Raw genomic sequence first — 24,149 nt, forward strand, 5'->3', positions numbered from 1 at the left:
GTCACCGTCATACATACGGGACAGACCAAGATGGGCGGTTCTCTGCGCTCCAGAGCTCACACCAAAATTGCAGATAAGACCACCATTCAAAGACAAGTGCCTGAGGAAGGTCTCAAAGTCACCAGCAAAGATGTCAGGGGCTCCTGTTCAGTGGATGTCTACACCTCCTATTTCTAGGACCTTCCAATCTGCTTCCTTCTGGGGACCACTTCATGTAGGAGGCAGTCCTTACACAGGTCATCTTGTCACAAGCAAAGATCAGGAAAGAATAGGTGGGTAAGGGGAGAGTAAGACATGATGATGAACTAAGGGGAGGCTGCAGAGAGGTCTAAGCTGGAAAGGTCTGGACAGAAACCCAATATTCAGTCTTTCCATTTGTATTTCTGATTATTTGTAGTAACCGTAAACTTGAGACAGGGTTTCACCGTGTTAGCCAGTATGGTCTCGATCTCCAGACCTTGTGATCTGCCCTCCTCAGCCTCCCAAAGTGCTGGGATTACAGGTGTGAGCCACGGCGCCCGGCAGCCGGATAGATTCTTAAGAAAAAAAAATCACTGATGGCTGGGCACAGTGGCTCACGCCTGTAATCCTAGCACTTTGGGAGGCTGAGGCGGGAGGATCACCTGAGGACAGGCGTTGAAGACCAGCCTGACCAACATGGTGAAACCCGGTTTCTACTAAAAATACAAAAATTAGCTGGGCATTGTGCGGGCCCTGGAATCCCAGCTATTAGGGAGGCCGAGGCAGGAGAATTACTTGAACCTGGGAAGCGGAGGCTATGGTGAACCAAGATCACGCCGCTGCATTCCAGCCTGGGCTACTGAGTGAGACTCAGTCTCAAGAAAAAAAAGAAAAAAAAAAAAAAAAAAAGGCGTGGGGTGGGCCGAAATTCGCTGATGTTTTAACCATTCTGGGGTCACAGCCTCCTTTGGGAATCTCATGAAAATTATGGACCTATTCTGGAAAAATGCACAAACAGGTAAACCTGCACAACTACTGCGGAAGCCTCACAGACTGCCAGCCTACCCAGGGATCCCAGGAGGTCCAAGTTAAGAACCCCACTTTGAGATGTTTCTTGTACTAAGAAGCTTGGTTTACAAAAAGTCTTCCCATATTTGTTTAGAGAATCCGAACGATGTCGCCACTTGCAGCGAAGCGCCCCTAGCACGAACCGTAGTCCAGTTGGCTTAGGAGGTGGAGGCGGTGGTGGAGGCGGCTTGGGGCCACCGCTTCTGGTGGCCGCAGGAGCGACCCACAGACAGGTAATGGCTGCCATGGGGGGCGGGGGCGTCGTCCTTAGCTTTTAGCACCACCCGGCTGGCCCCTGTGCTTCGTGCGCATTTCATGGCCTCTGGGTGCCATACCTGCTTCCCGCCTGGCTTTCCTGGGTGGCGGAGAGCGAACCCACCCCAGCCCGGATTGGGGGAGGGGGCGTCGGCGCAGGGTCCCGTGGGCAGAGCTGCGCTGGGAGCCGACGGGCTCCGCATTCATCATTGTTCCTCCAGCGCCTGGCACGGGTTGGGCCGCAGCAGGGAACGTGGCCTGAAGCGCGCCATCCCCTTCGCGTCGCCTGCCTGCCCGCCGAGCTCGCCGCCCACAGGTGTTTTCAGGGCTCCTTCCACCCGCCGGACCGAGGGAGAACCTAGAAGCCAAACCTGGCCCGCGGCTGGCCGAGAGCACGACAGCCGGCGGGCGCTGGCGGGCGCGGGGCGCATGGGGCCGCGGAGGGACCCGCGCGCGCCCCCGTCTCGCGCCGCGCGCACGTGACTGCGCCCCCGGCCTGCCCCCCGCCCCCACTGGCCTCTCGGCCGCGCGCGGGTCGGTCGGCTCTATGGGGAAAGCGGCCGCTCCGAGCCGAGGCGGCGGCTGTGGCGGCCGCTCCCGCGGGCTTTCGTCGCTGTTCACGGTTGTCCCCTGCCTGTCGTGCCACACGGCGGCGCCGGGCATGAGCGCTTCCACGTCCGGCTCCGGGCCGGAGCCCAAGCCCCAGCCCCAGCCCGTGCCCGAAGCGGAGCGGGGACCGCTGTCAGAACAGGTGTCAGAGGCAGTTTCGGAGGCAGTGCCAAGATCGGAGCCTGTGTCCGAGACGACGTCTGAGCCGGAACCAGGGGCTGGGCAGGCATCGGAACTGCTGCAGGGGTCGCGGCCGGGGTCAGAGTCAAGTTCAGGTGTAGGGGCTGGGCCCTTCACTAAGGCCGCATCAGAGCCGCTCTCCCGAGCGGTGGGGAGCGCGCCCTTTCTCAGACCCGAGTCGGGATCGCTGCCAGCGTTAAAGCCCCTGCCTCTTCTGCGACCAGGGCAGGCGAAGACTCCTCTTGGGGTTCCAATGTCGGGGACTGGCACGACCTCCAGTGCCCCATTGGCCTTACTGCCTCTGGACAGCTTCGAGGGCTGGCTCCTCAAGTGGACCAACTATCTGAAGGGTTACCAGCGCCGCTGGTTCGTGCTGGGCAATGGTTTGCTCTCTTACTACAGGTATGGCAGCTCCAGGGTGGGACATGGGGGTTGGAGGGTGATGATGCTGCAGGGATGGTGATGGAGGGCCTCCAGGGTTGGGGGACACTGCCGCTAGTCTAAAGATGTTTAGGGGCGTGCGTTCCAGCAGGAGGCACACTTCTGGCCCGCCGCCAAGGGCTGGGGGCCCTGACCTCTGGCAAGGTTGAATGTGATCTGTGGACATGACCTCTGGCAAACTTGGATTTTTGGGCAAGTGGGGAGGTAAGGGAGTGATCTGGGGCCTCAGTTCTCTCCTGCTTGGCATTTGTGGGGCTTGGGGCAGCTAGCTAGAGTCAGCACTTCAAAGTCCTTGCCCTTTCTGGTTCGGGAGCTAACATCATTGTGTGTTTGGGATTTAGGGAGACAGTCACCTTGTTCAGTCCTTAGGACCCACACTCTTAGGAAGGGCTGCTTATTCTTCCCGCCTGGGGCAGTTACTCCCACCTTTCCTGATGCCTCTGGTTGCCAGGCCTCGGGCTGGGCACCACAGACTCACAGATGCATTGGACACGGCTCCTGGCCTTCAGGAGTCCATCTTGGTGTTTTGTGGAGAACCAGGAAGTGTTTTGCTGCCCTCCTTTCTTATTCCAGAACCAGCATGGGATTCAAAATTGAAGTCCAGCAGTGAGAGAGCTAACATTGTCTTCCCACTGAAACTGGTTGAAAGGAGGAGGTTAGTGAAGCCTCCCTTTGCTTTCTTACTGGCTCTTCCCTGAGTCTGCTTCCTGGGGATGGTTGGTTTAAGCCTTGAGAACTCAGATCAGTCTATGCCAGTGGTTCTCAAACCTGAGCGTGCATCAGCATTCTCTGAAGAACTTCTTGGAACACAAAGTGCTGGGCCTCCCCACTGAGTTTCTGATGCAGTGGGCCTAGGGGAAGGGCCTGAGATTCGGCTTTTCTAATAACTTCCCAGGCGTGGCTGGTGATGCTGGTCCAGGACCACACTCTGAGAAGCACTGTTTCATTGTTGCACACAGAAGGACCTTGACTTGCTGTTGCTGAAATTCAGGTCACTTCATTCGCTTCATTCAGCCAACAGTATCCCTTCAAGTCATCCACTACAGGGTTTTGTTTTTTGTTGTTTTTGTTTTTGAGACGGAGTCTTGCTCTGTCACCCAGGCTGGAGTACAGTGGCACAATCTTGGCTCACTGCCCCCTCCGCCCCCCAGGTTCAAGCAATTCTCCTGCCTCAGTCTCCCGAGTAGCTGGGATTACAGGCTCGCACCACCATGCTCGGCTAATTTTTGTATTTTTAGTAGAGGCGGGGTTTCACCATGTTGGCCAGGATGGTCTTGATCTGTTGACCTCATGACCCGCCCATCTCGGCCTCCCAAATCTTCTTTTCTTAAAATAACATGTGTAGACAGTTGACATTTCAGAGTAATCTCAAATGTGTAGATTCTCTGGGTAACGAAGAAAAATTCTTACTGCTTGCTGATAATGTTGTGAAGATAAATGCTAGTTCTGGGGGGAGGAGGGAGTAAGAACAAGTTTCTTGTGTGTGTGCATGTACAGTCCAGCTCTGCAATTTCCTTTTCAGACTTTTCGAGATTCTAAGGTGGTTCAAATTGTTGCTGACCTCACCCGGGTAGAATGAACGATTCCTGACATTTATAGGACCCTGTGCCTTCACTGCATTCCATGCAAGGCTGGCCAGGAAAGGGGAACTGAGGCTGAATGAATGAACCTCAGTGGCCTCCCCAGAGGCAGCCAGCTTGCAGGCTGAGTGTCCGAATGCCACCAGAGATGAGTTTATGTGCAGAAAAGGCCCATTTGAGGTGCAGCTGGAATTGCCACTTGAGATGTTTGACGCTGCTCTTCTGTCCCCGCTTCTGATCTGAATCCCCCCTTCCAGAATAGGCCATCCTGCCAGCTGGGATCAAGGACTGAGCATCCTCCAGGTCTGTCATGTAACCCTGACAGCAGGGTGGGTTTTCAGTTGCGCCATTTGTGCCCAGCGCCGTGCATGTGTGTTATCTCCTCCAGCCCTCTCCAGACACCCAGCTCTCAGCAGTTGGCCAAATGGGTGTGGTTAGGGATAGAGGTGAGATTAGGGTGCTCGTGAGTTGGAAACAGAGTGAAATAATTTTTAAATTCATGATCTCTTTTCCTTGGGGGCAGGTAGAATCAGGCTTACCTGCTGGGTAATGTGGCTGATGAAGAAGGGATCAGAGCCATTTCTCTTGCTGGCTCCCCTTTTGGAAAGACCACTCTCAACCTTTTTTTTTTTTTTTTTTTTAAGACAGAGTCTCGCTCTGTCGCCAGGCTGGAGTGCAGTGGTGTGATCTCAGCAAACTGCAGTCTCTGCCTTCTGGGTTCAAGCAATTCCCCTGCCTCGGCCTCCTGAGTAGCTGGGACTACAGGTGCACACCACCACACCTGGCTAATTTTTTGTATTTTAGTAGAGACAGGGTTTCACCATGTTGGCCAGGATGGTCTCAAACTCCTGACTTCGTGATCTTCCCGCCTTGGCTTCCCAAAGTGCTGGGATTACAGGCATGAGCCACCGTACCTGGCCAACTTTTTAATTTTTAACTAAGTGAAGCCTGGTGTTTGGAGAAAATGTGGGCACCTATTTCTTATGCCCCCTGCCATCGCATCCCACCTTCTGGCCTCCCCTCCTCCAGGATAGCCACCATTCCAAATCCTGGTCACCATTCACTTTTCTCCCCATTTTATTTAATTTTATCTCATCTAGGTATACTTTTTAAGAGCCCATATTTTTTATTGCTTTTTTTTTTTTTTTTTTTTTTTAGACAGAGTGTTGTTCTGTTGCCCAGGCTGGAGTGCAATGGCCCGATCTTGGCTCACTACACTCTCCCACTCCCAGGTTCCAGTGATTCTCATGCCTCAGCCTCCCGAGTAGCTGGGATCACAGGCGCGCACTACCATGCCCAGCTAATTTTTTGTGTGTTTTTAGTAGACACGGGGTTTCGTTATGTTGGCCAGGCTGGTCTCAAACTCCTGGCCTCAAGTGATCCACCCTCCTCAGCCTCCCAAACTGCTGGGATTACAGGCATGAGCCACTGAGCCTGGCTATGCAGTCACCTTTAACCTTATTTTAAAAAGGGTTTCTAATATATAGAGTATGTTATTTTTGCAGGACTTATTTTGACTGTTGTATAAAGTCCAGGGTGCAAATGTGGCACCTTTTACTTTTGCATTTTCCTGACGATGGGTCACTACAAACATTCTGTATGTGTGCAGGAATTTCTCTTGGGTATAATTTCTGGGTTGTAGAGAATTGTGAATGTTCATCTTACGTAATGCCAAACTGTTTCCCAAAGCAGTTGCACAAATTTATATTCCCACCGGTCACGAAAAAGAGATTCTGTGGATCCTTGTCCTTTGCAACACTTGCTATTGTTAGTATTGATTTTGCCAATCGAATAGAAACTATGATCGCTCATTGTGGTCCTGACCTGCATTTCCATTTCCATTATTTTTACCTTAATAGCGAAAGAATGGGGGTTTGGATTAAAATTTCTCCTTTCAGTGTGACTTCCTCGGGTACACTTCTGCCCTGAATTTTGCTCGAGAAGCTCATTTGATTGCTTAAGTATATTCTAAGGAAGAAAGCACATTTTACCAATAGTTGGGCTTAGTAACATTCGTATTATTAGGAATTTTTTAAAATGCTCTTTATAAATATCATGTGTAAAAAGTGTTTCTACGAGATATTGATAATTGTTGGCAGATTTTTACTTCTTTCTGACAACGTGCTTGGAATATAAATAAGACAGAACACAAGATTCTGTCACCCAGGCTGGAGTGCAGTGGCACGATCTCGGCTCGCTATGACCTCTGCCTCCCAGGTTCAAGCAATTCTCCTGCCATAGCCTCCCGAGTAGCTGGGATTACAGAGGCATGCCACCACACCCAGCTAATTTTTTTTTTTTTTGTATTTTTTGTAGAGACAGGGTTTCACCGTGTTGGCCAGGCTGGTCTCGAACTCCTGACCTCGTGATCTGCTTGCCTCAGCCTCCCAAAGTGCTGGAATAACAGGTGTGAGCCACCGAGCCCAGCCTAGAAGGCAAGATTCTTATTCCATTACTTGGCATTCTTAATTATATGCTTATTTGGATACTAACAAGGAGAATATAGGAATATGGTTTTTTGTTCAATGTCGGTTTTTTTTTTTTTTTATTGCAGGAAGTTCCCTTTGAAAAAATTTATCCCTAGTTCTTATCTCACAGGGAACATGTGAGTCCATAAAATTAGAGAAGAATTCCTACATGATACAGAATTTTCAAAGGTATTGTCATCAGCAAGTTTTTATGGAGAAAGTGTTCCAAACACAATTTTTATCTACATTAATGACAGCAATTATTATGTTAGGCAAACTTCTGTTTTGTTGTATACCAGTTGTCTGCTTGGTGACATTATAAATGACATTTATTTCTCAGGAAATGATTTCAAACAGAAGCATTTTAAATTATTTATTTATTGTTCATACTGATCTATGCTTAGTAATGGCTAAGCCAGTTAGCAAAGAATGCCTCCCAGAAATTAGCCTGGGTCTGTAAGAAAGATAGCTGCAGTCAAGTGAAAATAAATTTTGAAAGTCCTTGACTGGGCACAGTGGCTCATGTCTGTAATCCCAGCACTTTGGGAGACCGAGGCAGGTGGATCACCTGAGGTCAGGAGTTCGAGACCAGCTTAACTAACATGGTGAAACGCCGTCTTTAGTAAAAATAAAAAAAAATTTAGCTAGGCCTAGTGACACATGCCTGTAATCCCAGCTACTCAGGAGGCTGAGGCAGGAGAATCTCTTGAACCTAGGAGGCAGAGGTTGTAGTGAGCTGAGTGCTATTGCACTCCAGCCTGGGCAACAAGAGTGAAACTACATCTCAAAAAAAGAAAAAAAAAAAAATCCTTTGGCTGAGGAAGACCACTGAACAGTTGGTGAGCTGCACCCATTTTGGGACAGTGGCCAGGTAACAGAAGATGCAGCACCAAGACATTGTTGCCTCTGGGATAGACTGTGTACTCACCCTTCTCATGAACTCAGTTCTCAAAAGCCAACTGCTGTGAAAACTGGGCATCGAGAAATATTGTACTGTTTTCTTTTTTTTTTCTTTTTTTTTCGTTATTATAGTCTAAGTTCTAGGGTACATGTGCACAACGTGCAGGTTTGTTACATATGTATACTTGTGCCATGTTGGTGTGCTGCACCCATCAACTCGTCAGCACCCATCAACTCGTCATTTACATCAGGTATAACTCCCAATGCCATCCCTTCCCCCTTGCCCCTCCCCATAATAGGCCCCGGTGTGTGATGTTCCCCTTCCTGAGTCCAAGTGATCTCATTGTTCAATTCCCACCTATGAGTGAGAACACGCGGTGTTTGGTTTTCTGTTCTTGTGATAGTTTGCTAAGAATGATGGTTTCCAGCTGCATCCATGTCCCTACAAAGGACACAAAACTCATCCTTTTTATGGCTGCATAGTATTCCATGGTGTATATGTGCCACATTTTCTTAATCCAGTCTGTCACTGATGGACATTTGGGTTGATTCGAAGTCTTTGCTATTGTGAATAGTGCCGCAATAAACATACGTGTGCATGTGTCTTTATAGCAGCATGCTTTATAATCCTTTGGGTATATACCCAGTAATGGGATGGCTGGGTCATATGGTATTTCTAGTTCTGGATCCTTGAGGAATCGCCATACTGTTTTCCACAGTCATTGAACTAGTTTACAATCCCACCAACAGTGTAAAAGTGTTCCTATTTCTCCACATCCTCTCCAGCACCTATTGTGTCCTGACTTTTTAATGATTGCCATTCTAACTGGTGTGAGATGGTATCTCATTGTGGTTTTGATTTGCATTTCTCTGATGGCCAGTGATGATGAGCAACTACTGTTTTCAATGTCAATTTCGATAATACTCAAAGGCTGGAGATGGAAAAGTCCATCCAGTTGCAAAGTGTCCCTGAAAACATGAAGTTGAGGGTGCAAGTGTGCAGGGTTACTTCTCACATAATGGGCTGGATACCCCAGGAGGTAGCTTTATTGAATTCAGCTTGAATTTGAAATTATTATTCAGTATTACATACTCTGAGACTGTTAGGAGGTCGAAAAGGAATGCACAGGTTGATCATGTGTGAGCATTTGAAGTATATTTTCTTAGCATTTAGCACAGAGTTGTTGCAAAGAGGTGACAAATGGACTAGCAGCATATTTTGGAGGAGCACAGTGCATACCAACATTCTCAGCAAGTTCTAGTGACATGAATTGTCATTTTCCCCACCAAACCTGCCTCCCCCTCCTAACTCTCCTCTTTCCATGAATAGCTGAATACCTCTGAGTCATACTTGCTGCCTCTTCCCTCCCTCATCCCACATCAGATGAAATTTCCAAGTCCTGCCTGTCTATCTCCTGTAGCTCCTCCTCTGCATCTCAGCTGCCACATCATGGTTCAGGTCTGCCTTCTGCTTACCTGGTGTCCCAGCTTCTGTCTTGGACAGTGCATCCTTGCTGTGGTGCTAGTGCCCCACCTCCATGACCCTGGGGTTGTCTCACCTTCTCCAGGTTTCTCTTTAAATAGTACCTTCTCTGCCGGGCGTGGTGGCTCACGCCTGTAATCCCAGCACTTTGGGAGGCCAAGGCGGGTGGGTCATCTGAGGTCAGGAGTTCAAAACCAGCCTGACCAACGTGGCGAAATCCTGTCTCTATTAAAAATACAAAAATTAGCTGGGCATGGTGGTGGGTGCCTGTAACCCCAGCTACTCAGGAGGCTGAGGCATGAGAATCTCTTGAACCCGGGAGGTAGAGGTTGCAGTGAGCCATGATCATGCTACTGCAATCCAGCCTGGGTGACAGAGTGAGACTCTGTCTCAAAAAATAAATAAAAAAACAAAACAAAACAAAACAGTATCTTCTCCTGTGTAAGCAGATCCCTGTATTGAATTTCTCCTGTTTGAAATACCTAGAATAGCCCCCGACTGATCCAAAGAACCAGGTCTTCCTCCTTTGGGAATTTACAGGGTGTGTCTGAGCTTCTCTGCAGATAACTTTGTTTCAGGAGGATACCATGGCCAAGTTTGGCATCTTCTTTGTATTCCACATAGAGCCTGGAGTAGTACTTGCCACTGATACATCCTCAGTAGCTTGGTTAGTCTGTGAATGGATGAGCAAGTAAATGAATTAGGGTTGCCTGTGAGTTTATGGGATTTCAGAAAGCCAAGTATGTTCATGCCAAACTTGGATTTTTCTTAATTTGTCTTCCATTTCAAAAACTTGTTTCCTGCAATAAGTTAACTAGGGAGATAAATTGGAGATTGCAGGCTTAAGCCAGGAGTGCAAGAAAAGCAGCAGTGGGAATGTGGATATAATGCGTTTCTAGGTTTGAACGTGTTGTAGTAGGCTACTCAGTGAATCAATATCTTCTTTATTTTTTTTTATTTTTTGAGATGGAGTCTCATGTGTTGCCTAGGCTGAAGTGCAGTGGCACAATCTTGGCTCACTGAAATCTCTGCCTCCTGGGTTCAAGCGATTCTCCTGCCTCACCCTCTGGAGTAGCTGGGATTACAGGCGTGCACCACCACACCCAGCTAATTTTTGTATTTTTGGTAGAAATGGGGTTTCACCATGTTGGCCAAGCAGGTCTCAACCTCTTGAGCTTAGGTGATCCACCCGCCTCAGCCTCCCAAAGTGTTGGGATTACAGACGTGAGCCACCACGCCCAGCCTTATAGCTTTTTTTTTCTCTGTCGCCCGGGCTGGAGTGCAGTGGCCGGATCTCAGCTCACTGCACGCTCCGCCTTCCGGGTTTACGCCATTCTCCTGCCTCAGCCTCCCGAGTAGCTGGGACTACAGACGCCCGCCACCTCGCCCCGCTAGCTTTTTGTATTTTTTTTTAGTAGAGACGGGGTTTCACCGTGTTAGCCAGGATGGTCTCGATCTCCTGACCTCGTGATCCGCCCGTCTCGGCCTCCCAAAGTGCTGGGATTACAGGCTTGAGCCACTGCGCCCGGCCTTTTTTTTTTTTAAGACGGAGTCTCCCTCTATTGCCCAGGCTGGAGTGCAGTGGCACGATCCTGGCTCACCACAACCTTTGCCTCCCAGGTTCAAGCAATTCTCCTGTCTTAGTCGCCCGAGTAGCTGGGATTACAGGGGCCCACCACCATGCACTGCTAATTTTTGTATTTTTAGTAGAGACGGAGTTTCACCATGTTATCCAGTCTGGTCTCAAATTCCTGACCTCAAGTGATCTGCCTGCCTTAGCCTCCCAAAGTGCTGGGATTACAGGTGTGAGCCATTGTGCCTGGCCTGGCCTTATAGCTTTTAAAAGTAGTTTTCTGTGCATCTGTTGGTTTGCCTTGCACTGTTGGAAGCCAGCTATTGATCAAAGAAGGGGCCTCTACCCTAAAATGTTATATCCAACTGGATAATAGGATCTTTTGTCTGTGGGGTATTCTGCAAGTGTCAGAGTGGTTTCCAGTTTATGGTTTCAGTGCAGGGGTGCTGGTCTTGCCATCCTGTTACGTGGGGAAAAAACTGGAAGTACATGAACAGCACCAGGATTCAATCACAGTCTTCTGACTCAACCCACGCAAAGGTGTTCACCTACCTCACACTGGGGAGACTCTTCTCTGGGGTCCTGGGTCGGAAGTCTCCAAGAGTAACCCCAGGCTCAATGGCCCACTTGGAGGACTCACAGGACTCAGCATATATTAATGACAAAAACTGTGATTAGCTTTGCACCAACCTAATAGTTGTACCCACAGCTATGCTTTATTATAATGAAAGGATGCAAAGAAAGCACAATGGCAAAGAAACAGAGTGAAGTCTGGGAAAACCAGCTGCAAGCTTCCAGGGGTCCTCTCCCAGTGGAGTCACACAACATGCGCTTAATCCCTCCACCACCGAGTTGTGACAATGCATGTGAAATGCTGCCAACCAGGGAAGCTCCTTAGAGACTCAGAACCCAGGGTTTTCACTGGGAGTTCATCATGTGGGCACCTTCTGTTTGGCACATACCCGAATTCCAGATTCCCAGAAGGAAACCAGATTTTTTTTTTTTTTTTGAGATAGAGTCTTGCTGTGTTGCCCAGGCTGGAGTTCAGTGGTGCTGTCCTGGCTCACTGCAACCTCAGCCTCCTGGGTTCAAGAGATTTTTGGCTAATTTTTGTATTTTTAGTAGAGATGGGATTCCACCATGTTGGCCAGGCTGGTCTTGAACTCCTGACCTCAGGTGATCTCAGCCTCCCAAAGTGCTGGTATTACAGGTGTGAGCTGGAAAGCAGATATTTGCCATAAGTCACATTGTTTGCACAAACAGTATAGGCACAGTGAGCCACCCTTATCAGTTAGAGAATGGTGGGAAACCTCCCCAAATTCAAGCTCCCAGACACCAGCCAAAGGCCCCTTGGAAGCAGGCATGTCAAAGGACGGGCAGTCTCAGGCTTGCTATGTGAACTCTTTTCTGCACAGGTGTGAACTCCTTCCTCCTTGCAGACATCAGTGACGTCAGTCAGGGTAAGGGCTGGTTCAGGGAGAGTGAATGCCCATACTTGGCTTTGAGTGATGGAGTGGCCTCTTGTCTCTGATCAGAGAAGGCCACGTGCCAGTCTTGCAGGGTGTCAAACACATAGCATGTCTGCTGCTCTGTGTGCTGAGTGCCTGCTCTGTGGCACTCCTGGCTGTGTGATTAGCCCTGGATTGCTTCACAAACACTTGTCTGATCTAGACCTTGCCTAAGGCCATCTGGCAGCTTGGTTTTTGCATGTGACTGGGGTACACTTGCTACATGGACCCCTTCCTCCCCAGTAGTTTTTTTTTTTTTTTTTTTTGAGATGGAATTTTGCTCTTGTTTACCAGGCTGGAGTGCAGTGGCGTGATCTTGGCTCACCACAACCTCTGCCTCCCGGATTTAAGCGATTATCCTGCCTCAGCCTCTCGAGTAGCTGGGATTACAGGCATGCACCACCATGCCCGGCTAATTTTGTATTTTTAGTAGAGTCAGGGTTTCTCCATGTTGGCCAGGCTGATCTCGAACTCCCTACCTCACGTGATCCACCCGCCTTGGCCTCCCAAAGTGCTGGGATTACAGGCGGGAGCCACTGTGTCCGGCCTCCCCAGTATTTTTGCGCCTTTGGTGGAGTATCAGCTGTGAGTTCTTCAGCTGCTGCTCTTGAACCTTGTACTTTTCTCAGGGAGGGTCTGTTAATCCAAGATTAGTTCCTGACAAGAAGTCTGAAATGTTTGTGACATTTCAGCCCACTCTAGCTTTGGTCATATTGTTTATTGTTTATTGATCTCCTGCAGTGACCACAATGTGCAAGGCAGTGTGAGTAACAGACCTGCATAGCACTGTCACACAACTGGAGTGGAGGAGAGGTGGGGAAGTGTGCACACACCCTGGTCATTCAGTAAGAGGCCAAAAGGTTCAGGCAAAGTGCTTTGTGGGAGCCCCTGGATAGTCGAACATGTGGCTTTCACTTCCCCTGTAGTCTTTTGGGATAAAACTGGCAAACTATGTCAGTAGTAAAGAAGGAGAGGTCTATGAAAAGACTGTGAGGTTCCCTAGAACAAGATCAATATATGCTTATCCCAAGGGGAAAGAGAGGGGAAGTGGGGCCTATTCCCTGGATGACTGCTGGATGCTGACACATGGAGAGAGTAGATGGTAAGAAACACCTCTGAATAAAATTGAAATTGGCAGCTTGGTGTGTGGTGAATCACACAGCAGGTGTCACCACACAGAGATGTGGCTTTAAGAGGCCCCTTTCATAATCATACACATGGAGCAAACTGTCAATAAGTTTTGGGGTCATGCTGGGTGCTGTACACTTTTTTCTTTTATGTGCAATGCTTTGCCATGTTGCCTTACTTTTTTTTTTTTTTTTTAAAGAGTACTTGGAGTTCTGATTGCTTAGTGATGCTTCATTCCATTTGGCATCTTGTCACATGCGCAGCCACAGCTCTACATTTAATACCGATTTAACAATCTTGACTCACACCATTCGATCTGCATTGCTGGGCCATTGCCTGAAACCAAGAGAAGGGCAGATGGCATGGCTGAGCTTGCATAGGAAACTGCCAGATTGCGTTGTCCTTTGAAGCAGCAGGAGGTGCTGCCTTCCTAATACAGGGTGTGGTTTCCCTGGGCTCACCAGATGAAGCCCTGACCCTGAGCGTGACAGTCACTGTCCTTCACAGCCAGGTCCCGCCTCTCTTTTCACTATCACTCATCTTCCTCCAGCCTTGACCCTTCTAACAAACCTGCCTTACTCCCCCTTTGCAAGCCACATGCGTTTCATTCCTCACTCCAGATCTTCCTGCCATCCCCTTAGCCAGAAGGACCCCTCCTCATTGCTGCTGAAATCACTAGCTGGGCAGGCATGGACCTATATGGATTTTCTGCAGCGATCTGGAGGAACTGTCCTTCCTCTGGATGCCTTTTTGTGTATTATTTCATTTGGCCATGCACCCCATCAGCTGGGTATTTGTCCTCTCTCCATTAGATCAAGACCTCCCTCCTCCCACCAGAACATGGGGCCATGTCTTCTCAATGTAGTGTCCTCTAGAGTGCTGGGCCTAGGGCCTTATACTTGGAAGACTCTCAAATTTCACTGAAGCTTTTTTTTTTTTTTTTTTTTTTTTTTTTTTTTTTTGCGACGGAGTCTAGCTTTGTCGCCAGTCTGGAGTGCAGTGGCGTGATCTCAGCTCACTGCAACCTCCGCCTCCCATGTTCAAGCGATTCTTCTGCCTCAGCTTCCCGAGTAGGTGGGATTACAGGCTCGCGCCGCCACGCCCAGCTAATTTTTGCATTTTTAGTAGAGACGAGGTTTCACCGTATTGGCCAGCATGGTCTCGATCTCCTGATCTCAAGTGATCCACCCACCTCAGCCTCCCAAAGTGCTAGGATTCCAGGCATGAGCCACCGCGCCTGGCCTTAAGTGAAGCATTTTTATAGAAAATGTACTTTTTGGGCCAGGCGCCATGGCTCACGCCTGTAACCCCAGCACTTTGGGAGGCCAAGGAGGGCGGATCATGAGGTCAGAAGATCAAGACCATCCTGGCTAACATGGTGAAACCCCCTCTCTACTAAAAATACAGACAAAAAAAAATTAGCCGGGCACGGTGGCGGGCGCCTGTAGTCCCTGCTACTGGGGAGGCTGAGGCAGGAGAATGGCGTGAACCCGGGAGGCAGAGCTTGCAGTTAGCTGAGATTGCACCACTGCACTCCAGCCTGGTGACAGAGCGAGACTCCTTCTCAAAAAAGAAAAAAAAGAAAAAAGAAAATGTACTTTTTGTAATTTTGTGTTTTGTTCCTGGTATAAAGACCCAACATGCAGCCTGAACCATTGTTAGCCCAGGGGGAGTCAATGAATTGCTAGGAGAACGCAGTGACCACGAGGCTACACATGGCCCAGCTTCTTCAGCCCCTTTTCTTTTTTCTTTCTTTTTTTTTTTTTGAGACAGAGTCTTGCTCTTGTTGCCCAGGCTGGAGTGCAGTGGCGCAGTCTCGACTCACTGCAACCTTTACTTCCTGGGTTCAAGCGAGTCTCCTGCCTCACCCTCCCGAGTAGATGGGATTACAGGCGCCTGCCACCATGTCCAGCTAACTTTTGCATTTTTAGTAGAGACAGGGTTTTGCCCTGTTGGCCAGGCTGGTCTTGAACTCCTGACCTCAGGTGATACACCCACCTCGGCCTCCCAAAGTGCTGGGATTATAGGCGACAACCACCTCGCCTGGCTGTTCAGCCCCTTTTCTAAGGCTTACATGAGCTAAGAATATGTGAGGATATTGAGAGCTCATTGTATTAATGTATATTTAAAACTCTTTGTTATGAAGAATTTTAAACATATATAAGAGTAGGCAATAGCATAACGAACCCTCATGTACCAATTACCTAGTTTCAACAATTATTAACTTCTAGGCCAATCTTGTTTAATCTCAGTCCCCCTCATATCTTTTTTTTTTTTTTTTTTTTGGAGACAGAGTCTCGCTCTGTCGCCCAGGCTAGAGTGCAGTGGCTGGATCTCAGCTCACTGCAAGCTCCGCCTCCCGGGTTCTTGCCATTCTCCTGCCTCAGCCTCCCGAGTAGCTGGGACCACAGGCGCCTGCCACCTCGCCCGGCTAGTTTTTTGTATTTTTTTTAGTAGAGACAGGGTTTCACCGTGTTAGCCAGGATGGTCTCGATCTCCTGACCTCGTGATCCGCCCGTCTCGGCCTCCCAAAGTGCTGGGATTACAGGCTTGAGCCACCGCGCCCGGCCCCCCTCATATCATTTTAAAGTGAATTCTAAATATGATATTTTACCTGTGAGTGTTTCAGTATATATCTCTAAAGGATAAAGATTTTTTTATTTTTTTATTTTTTTGAGATGGAGTCTCTTCTGTCACCCAGGCTGGAGTGCCATGGCATGATCTTGGCTCACTGCAGCCTCTGCCTCCTGGGTTCAAGCAATTCTTCCACCTCAGCCTCCCTAGTAGCTGGGATTATAGGCACCTCCCATCATTCCTGGCTAATTTTTTAATTTTTGTAGAGATGGAGTTTCACAGGCATGAGCCACTGTGCTCAGCCAAGGGTAAGGATTTTAAAAACATATCCACAGGCCAGGGGGGTTGGCTCATGCCTGTAATCCCAGCACTTTGGGAGGCCAAGGTGAGTGGATCACCTGAGGTCAGGAGCTCGAGACCATCCTGACCAACATGGTGAAAACCCATCTCTACTAAATATAAAAAATTAGCTGGGTGTGGTGGCGGGTGCCTGTATTCCCAGCTATTGGGGAGGCTGAGGCAGGAGAATCACTTGAACCCAAGAAGCAGAGGTTGCAGCGAGCTGAGGCTGCGCTGTTGCACTCTAGCCTGGGCAACAAGAGCGAAAACTCTGTCTCAATAATAATAATAATAATAATAATAATAATAATACAATAAAATAAATAAAAAAAAACATATCCACAATACCACTATTACAACTAAAACAAATTAACAATAATTCCTTATCATCAGATATCCAATCAGTGTTCACAGTTTCAGTGGTTTCAAATGTCATGAATTTTTTTTTTGATACGTTTGTTTGTATTGGGACTCAAACAATATCTACCTGTAGAATTTCCCACAGTCTGGATTTTGCTGATGGCATTTTCCTGGTGTAGGTTAACATGTTCCTTTCTCCTCCATGTTAGTTTGACAGATGGATCTAGAAAGTTGAATAGGTGGTGGTGTGTTCTTCTATCAGGAGCTGGTGGCTTCTCTTTTATTGTGATGTTAGCAGCTAGTGATGATCAATCTTAGAGTAGTCTAAATCTTTTTTTTTTTTTTTGAGATGGAATCTCGCTCTGTCACCCAGGCTGGAATGCAGTGGTATGATCTTGGCTCACTTCAGCCTCTGCCTACTAGGTTCAAACGACTCTCTGCCTCAGCCTCCTGAGTAGCTGGGATCACAGGCATGTGCTACCATACCCGGCTAATTTTTGTATTTTTTGTAGAGACGGGGTTTCACTGCATTAGCCAGGATGGTCTCGATCTCCTAACCTCGTGATCCGCCCTCCTCGGCCTCCCAAAGTGCTGGGATTACAGGCGTGGGCCACCGCGCCTGGCCAGTATTTTTTGTTTTTTTTGAGACGGAGTCTCACTCTGTCGCCAGGCTGGAGTGCAGTGGTGCGACTTTGGCTCACTGCAAAGTCCACCTCCCAGGTTCAAGTGATTCTCCTGCCTCAGCCTCCTGAGTAGCTGGGACTACAGGTGCACACCACCACACCTGGCTAATTTTTGTATTTTTAGTAGAGACAGGGTTTCACCATGTTGGCCAGGATGGTCTCAATCTCTTGACCTCATGATCAGCCTGCCTCAGCCTCCCAAAGTGCTGGGATTACAGGCATGAGCCACGGTGCCTGGCCAAATTAGTCTAATTTTTTTTTTTTAATTTCTTTTTAAAGATATGGGGTCTTGCTGTGTTACCCAGGCTGGTCTGGGAACTGCTGGGCTCCAGTGATCCCATGCTTGGCTTCCCAAAGTGCTGGTATTACAGATGTAAGCCACCTTGCCCAGCCCAGATTAGTCTGATTCTATCATTTCATCTTCATTTATTAGCAGGGATACTGGTTTTTTTTTTTTTTTTTTTTGTTTTTGTTTTTGAAATGGAGTCTCGCTTTGTTGCGCGGGCTGGAGTGCAGTGGCACAATTTCAGCTTACTGTATTCTCTGCCTCCCAGGTTCAAGCAATTCTCCTGCCTCAGCCTCCCGAGTAGCTGGGATTATAGACGTGCACCACCATGCCTGGCTAATTTTTTTGGTATTTTCGTAGAGACAGGGTTTCACCATGTTGGCCAGGCTGGTCTTGAACTCCTGACCTCAGGTAATCCCTCTCCTCAGCCTCCCAAAGTGCTGGAATTACAGACATGAGCCACTGTGCCCTGCCTTAGCAAGAATACTTCTATGAAGAGAAACTTCCCCTCATCTGCTACTCGTTGGTTACTCAGAGGTGCAGTTCACGTAGGAAGAGCAGAATCAGTGCTTGACTCTTTCCTGAATTTTTTTTTTTTCCCACAAGTTTTCAAAATAATGAGTTGGTACTTCTCTTCTAGTGGTGGCCAATTAGTTGTGTTTTCTTAAGTATAATTATATTCTCATAGATATGAGCATGTTTGATGTGTTTCCCACTACTATCACTACCCTTAAAGATGCTCATGTTGTCTGGCCATGTCTTTAGTTAGTGGAAGGCTCTTCAAGTTGGCCCTAGAGTCCTTTGGAAGGACCCCTGGTTGAATTAGGGTTTAATAGCTTCATTGCTGTCTGGCTTGAAAACATGTTCCTGGCTTTTCTTGTATTTATTTTACACATATATATATGTATGTATTTTTTGAGTCAGGGTCTCACTCTGTCACCCAGGGTGGAGTGTAGTGGTGCGATCTCAGCTCACTGTAACCTCTGCCTCCCAGGTTCGAACGATTCTCCTGTCTCAGCCTCCCTAGAGCTGGGATTACAGGCATGTGCCACCATACCAGGCTTATTTTTGTAGTTTTAGGAGAGATGGGGTTTCACCATGTTGGCTGGGCTGGTCCCAAACTCCTGACCTCAGGTGATCTGCCCGCCTCGGGAATTGGGGCGTGAGTCACCGTGCCCAGCCTTGTACTTGTCTTGTCCCAGGCCTGGAGTACAGCCATTTCTCCAAGGAGCCACATTTCTTTTTGGTGGGAAGTAGTGTTTGAAGATCATAATCTTGGTGCCATAAGGGGTCATTGTCACCCAGTTGGTCATTGTTTTTAGGTCTTTTTAGTGTATAGAGCTAGGAAAGATATACATATTTATGTTATGTATATATACATATTTATGTATGTTTAAAAGCTAGGAAATATCTATATTTGTTATACAGAGCTAGGAAATATATATATTTATGCAATGTTTGATATATATATATGTACATACATATATATACATATAAATTTATATCCTAGCTTGGTATAAAACAAACATGGCCGGGCGCGGTGGCTCACGCCTGTGATCCCAGCACTTTGGGAGGCCGCGGCGGGCAGATCACGAGGTCAGGAGATTGAGACCATCCTGGCTAACACAGTGAAACCCCATCTCTACCAAAAATACAAAAAATTAGCCGGACATGGTGGCGGGCGCCTGTAGTCCCAGCTACTTGGGAGGCTGAGGCAGGAGAATGGTGTGAACCCGGGAGGTGGAGCTTGCAGCGAGTGAGCTGAGATAGCACCACTGCAGTCCAGCCTGGGCGACAGAGCGAGACTCTGTCTCAAAAAAAAAAAAGTACAATATGTTTGTTCTCTTTAAAAATATAATATATTATCAGTTCATACTGGTATTCTCAACACAAAATTAAGACCAGCCCAGGCTCAGTGACTCAGGTCTGTAATCCCAGCACTTTGGTAGCTGAGGTGGGTGGATCCCTTGAGTCCAGGAGTTTGAGACCAGCCTGGGCAACATGGCAAAAACCCCATGTCTACAAAAAATACAAAAATTAGCTAGGCATGGTGGTGTGTGCCTGTGGTCCCAGCTACTCAGGAGGCTGAAGTGGGAGGGTTGCTTGAGCCTGGGAGGCAGAAGTTGCAGTGAGCCAAGATCACATCACTGCACTCCAGCCTGGGTGATACAATGAGACCCTATGTCAAAAAAAAAAAAAAAAAAAAAAAGGAATGAAGTCCACGGTGTTTTTGCTTAGGCAGAACTCATTTTCTCTGTGTTTCATCTCCTTGCTGAAGCCCACCGTGGTGTCTGCCTGGTCCTCTTTAGCTGGGCAGGTTGGTAATCATCATCTCAGAGCCGGCGTGATGATATAGGTCTCTGGAGACCTGTAGAAAGATCTTTGTCACTTTATTCAGCTAATGCTCAGACTCCAGACTGAGCTTCATACATCTCTCCCAGAGGTGCTCACGTGACACAAAAGGTGCAGGCCAACACTGGTGTAACACTCAGGATAATGCAAGTGACCCAAAGGGAGATCAGTGGCAAGTGGGTCCATGGGGAAGCAACTCTTTGAGAAAGACAGAGCGTGTCAGACTGTTTCAGACCCTGTTCTCCAGATCTCCTTTACCACTGGTAGTTTTTGCCTCCAGCTTCCTGCTCACCCTCCTCCTCTTTCTTCTCCAAACCTTGGGACTTGAACTAATCCTCCCACCTCACCTTTTCCTCCCACCTGGCAGAATGGCATCTTTGTTCCTCTAGAGCAGTACATCAACTGGGAGAGGAGGAGCCCAGGAAATTCTTGTTGAACTGAAATGTGCTCAAGCCTTCCCACCTCCTTCATTTGCCCTGGGAGGAGAGTGCCAGATGTGTATTTGTTGGTTCTGGGTCCTTTGAAAGTATTATGTAAGGATGTGGATGGCCATTTCCATGAGGTCAGGGCTCCCAATTGCTATGGAACCTCAGCATCCTCTCTCATCCTTTTGCACATTGTATGAAATGAAAAGCAGAAAACTGATCAAGAATAGAATATTGCAGGAAATAATGTTTTATATGTGTGTGGATCTACTTCATCACACTTGCAGTCTTCATGACCTGGGAGGGAACCGGAGCATCCACGATCACGCTCATTTTACAGATGGGGAAAACAAGGCACAGAAAGTGTAGTTGCTTTGTCTAAGGCCCAGCAATTTGCATTACTGTTCATCATTTCCTTCCATATACAGGTTGTATCTTGGGGTCATTATGGACATAACCTCAGCTCTTTATTCTTTTATTTATTTATCCAGCAATATGTTTATCTAGTGTCCTCTATGCGCCAGGCCTGCTTGGGCTGCCAGTAAAGAAAGGAGCCCTGGTTTTTTGGTTTGTTTTTGTTTTTGTTTATTTTGAGATGTAGTCTCACTCGATATTACCCAGGCTGGAATGGTGCAGTGGTACCATCACGGCTCACTACAGGCTCGATGTTCTGCACTCAAGCAATCCTTCCACCTCAGCCTCCAGAGTAGCTGGGACTACAGGCATGCATCACCACACTTGGCTAATTTTTTATTTCTTTGTAGAGATTAAGCCTCACTATGTTGTCCTGGTTGGTTTCAAACTCCTGGCTTCAAGCACTCCACCCGCCTTGGCCTTCCAAAGTGTTGGGATTACAGGTGTGAGTGAGCCACGGTGCCCGGCTGGAGCCCTGGTGTTTATACTCAGTCCTGTACCTGCAGACCCTGAGCCTGTCAGGCAGGGGCCAGTTGCCTGAACTTTGGCAGAAACTCAGATTCACTTTCTTTTTTTTCCCCACAGAGATTTTCAACAAGTATAGAAAGAAAATCAGTTAAATTAACCAGCACAGATTAACCAGCACAGATTGTTTCCTGGAGCATACTGGTTAATTTAAGAAGGCTTCCCGTGAGAGCTCAGCTTCAGGCTGTCTGGTTGCTGAGTGCTGACCAGCTTTTAACTGTGTGTGTAACCATGTAGACAGGTCCGCAACTGCCCATGCTTGGCGCTTGTGTGAGTCCGCCAAATAAATAATGTCTCTGGCAGCTGCCCCCATCCCAGGGCAGCAGAGGTATAGAAGCCACTGTAGCTTCTCCCCAGAATGACAAATACAGAGAGAAACCCAGGATCCCGGACTCTTCAAAACTGTTCTACAGCTTTTTTTTTTTTTTTTTTTTTTTTTTTTAGATAGAGTCTTGCTTTGTTGCCCAGACTGGAGTATGCAGTGACAGGTTCAAGCGATTCTCCCTCCTCAGTCTCCTGAGTAGCTGGGACTACAGACACGTGCCACTACACCCAGCTAACTTTTTTTTTGTATTTTTAGTAGAGACAGGGTTTCCCCACGTTTGGGCAGGCTGGTCTCGAACTCCTGACCTCAAATGATCCATCCGCCTCGGCCTCCCAAAGTGCTGGGATTACAGGGTTGAGCCACCTCACCCGGCCTGTTCTACAGCCAATATGGTGAAACCCTATCTCCACTAAAAACACAAAAATTATTTGGGTGTGGTGACAGGTACCTGTAATCTCAGGTACTCGGGAGGCTGAGGCAGGAGAATCACTTGAACCTGGGAGGCAGAGGTTGCAGTGAGCTGAGATCTTGCCACTGCACTCCAGCCTGGGCGACAAAGTTAGACTCCATCTCGAAAAAAAAAAAAATAGAACACTGAGGTTTTATAACTCTGTCTTCCCCCTTTTCAAAGATTCTTACAAGTCAAAGCAGACTGGTATCAAGACAAATTCCCATTTCCACATGCCTCATCTTAGCACATCTGGTTACACCAGCAGCCTCTCAGTTACAGTATGGTACTACACAGCAGAGAGAGCGTGAGCGAAACAGTCAGACTATCTCAGTTACCCGTCTACTACCTATCTAGTAGGTGTCACTCTGGCAACTTACTTACTCTTCTTAACCCCAGTTTCCTCATCTCAAATATGGAATAAAAGAAAGTTTATGGAACCAGGCAAAATGCCTATCAATCAATTAGTAGATAAAGAAAATGTGGATATATATATACACACACACACCATGGAATACTACTCAGCCATAAAAAGGAATGAAATAATGGCATTTGCAGCAACCTGGATAGAATTGGAGACCATTATTCTAAGTGAAGTAACTCAGGAATGGGAAATCAAACATCATATGTTCTCACTCATAAGTGGAAGCTAAGCCGTGAGGATGCAAAGGCATAAGAAAGATACAGTGGACTTCAGGGACTCTGGGGAAAGGATGGGAGGAGGGTGAGGGATAAAGACTACACACTGGGTATAGTGTACACTGCTTGGGTGACAGGTGCACCAAAATCTCAGAAATCACCACTGAAGAACTTATTCATGTAACCAAACACCACCTATTCCCCAAAAACCTATTGAAAAAAATTTTAAATGCAGTAAAAAATAAAATAAATAAATAAATAAATAAAATCTAAAAGAAAAGAAAAGTCTGTATTGGGTACAGAGGCTCATACCTGTAATCCCAGCACTTTGGGAGGCCAAGGCAGGAAGATCACTTGAAGCCAGGAGTTTGGGACCAGCCTGAGCAACACAGCAAGACCCCATCTCAAAATAAAATTAGCCAGGTACAGTAGCATGAGCCTGTAGTCCTAGTGACCCAGGAGGCTAAGGCAGGAGGATCACTTGAGCCCAGGAGTTCGAGGCTACAGTGAGCTATGATGGCACCACTGCACTCCAGCCTGGATGACAAAGCAAGATTCTGTCTATAAAAATAAATAAGTACAAAATAAATAAATAAATAAAAAATAAAAAAATAAAAATAAAAATAAGTAAATGTTAATAATAAATTTTGAGGAAAAGAAATGTTTATTTTGAGGACCAAATGAAATAATGAACATAAAATGTTTGGAAAGTAGTGAGCATTCAGTGAAGCTGTAGAACAGGCTGGGTGAGGTGGCTCAACCCTGTAATCCCAGCACTTTGGGAGGCTGAGGCAGGGGGATCATTTGAGGTCAGGAGTTCGAGACCAGCCTGCCCAAACGTGGGGAAACCCTGTCTCTACTAAAAATACAAAAGAAATTAGCCGGGTGTGGTGGTACGTGTCTGTAGTCCCAGCTACTCAAGAGGCTGAGGTGGGAGAATCGCTTGAACCTGGGAGGCAGAGGTTGCTGTGAGCTGAGATCACGCCACTGCATACTCCAGCCTGGGCGACAGAGCGAGACTCTAGCTAAACAACAACAACAAAGAAACACAAAAACAAACAAAAAAACTGTATAATAGTTTTGAAGCATCTGGGATCCTGGGTATCTCTCTGTATTTGTCATTCTGGGGAGAAGGCAGGCATGGTGGTGCACGCCTGTAGTCCCAGCTGCTCAGGAGGCTGAGGCAGGAGAATTGTTTGAACCTGGGAGGCGGAGATTGCAGTGAGCCCAGTGAGCTGAGATCATGCTACTGCACTCCAACTTGGGTGACAGAGCAAGACTTCATCTCAAAAAAAAAAAAAAAAAAAAAGACTTGTTCAAGATTTCACAACTAGTGAATTGCATAGCCAGAGTGAAGCCCAGACCGGCTAAGTCCCAAGTCCAAAGCCTTACTACATCTTTGTTACTACACTGTCCTGACCCCTTTTCCCCTAAAAGCTTTGAAAATAAATGTGTTTGAATTAGTGATCCTTCCAATGTACCCTTTGTCTGCTTTAAGTATGCGGTTGTCTAGCTGCTGGGTGGATTTTCCATTATATTCCATTAATTAAGTATATTCCATTAATATACTTAATGTATATATTAAGTATACGTTTCCTGGGTGGAACACGTTGAAAGCATCTTTT

At 47.4% G+C, this 24,149-nt stretch overlaps 1 protein-coding gene across 2 annotated transcripts in view; it reads left to right on the forward strand.

Moving 5' to 3' along the window:
- Nucleotides 1-656: 656 nt before the first annotated feature.
- The window catches only part of OSBP2 (oxysterol binding protein 2), a 229,594-nt gene continuing 206,101 nt past the window's right edge, over nucleotides 657-24,149 (forward strand). Inside the window, exons 1-2 of one of the 2 annotated variants that reach the window (XM_030915740.1) lie at nucleotides 657-979; nucleotides 1,124-1,262. Coding sequence is in view for 1 of the 2 variants with exons in the window: in XM_030915739.1 (XP_030771599.1) it covers nucleotides 1,832-2,475 (644 nt within the window). In the remaining variant the exon portion in view is untranslated. Of the gene's footprint in view, nucleotides 980-1,123; nucleotides 1,263-1,816; nucleotides 2,476-24,149 lie in introns of those variants that run through there. The other variant, XM_030915739.1, reaches the window with a different exon arrangement.

The sequence above is a fragment of the Rhinopithecus roxellana genome, chromosome 13 (genome assembly GCF_007565055.1).
Source record: "Rhinopithecus roxellana isolate Shanxi Qingling chromosome 13, ASM756505v1, whole genome shotgun sequence".
Classification (NCBI taxonomy): domain Eukaryota; kingdom Metazoa; phylum Chordata; class Mammalia; order Primates; family Cercopithecidae; genus Rhinopithecus; species Rhinopithecus roxellana.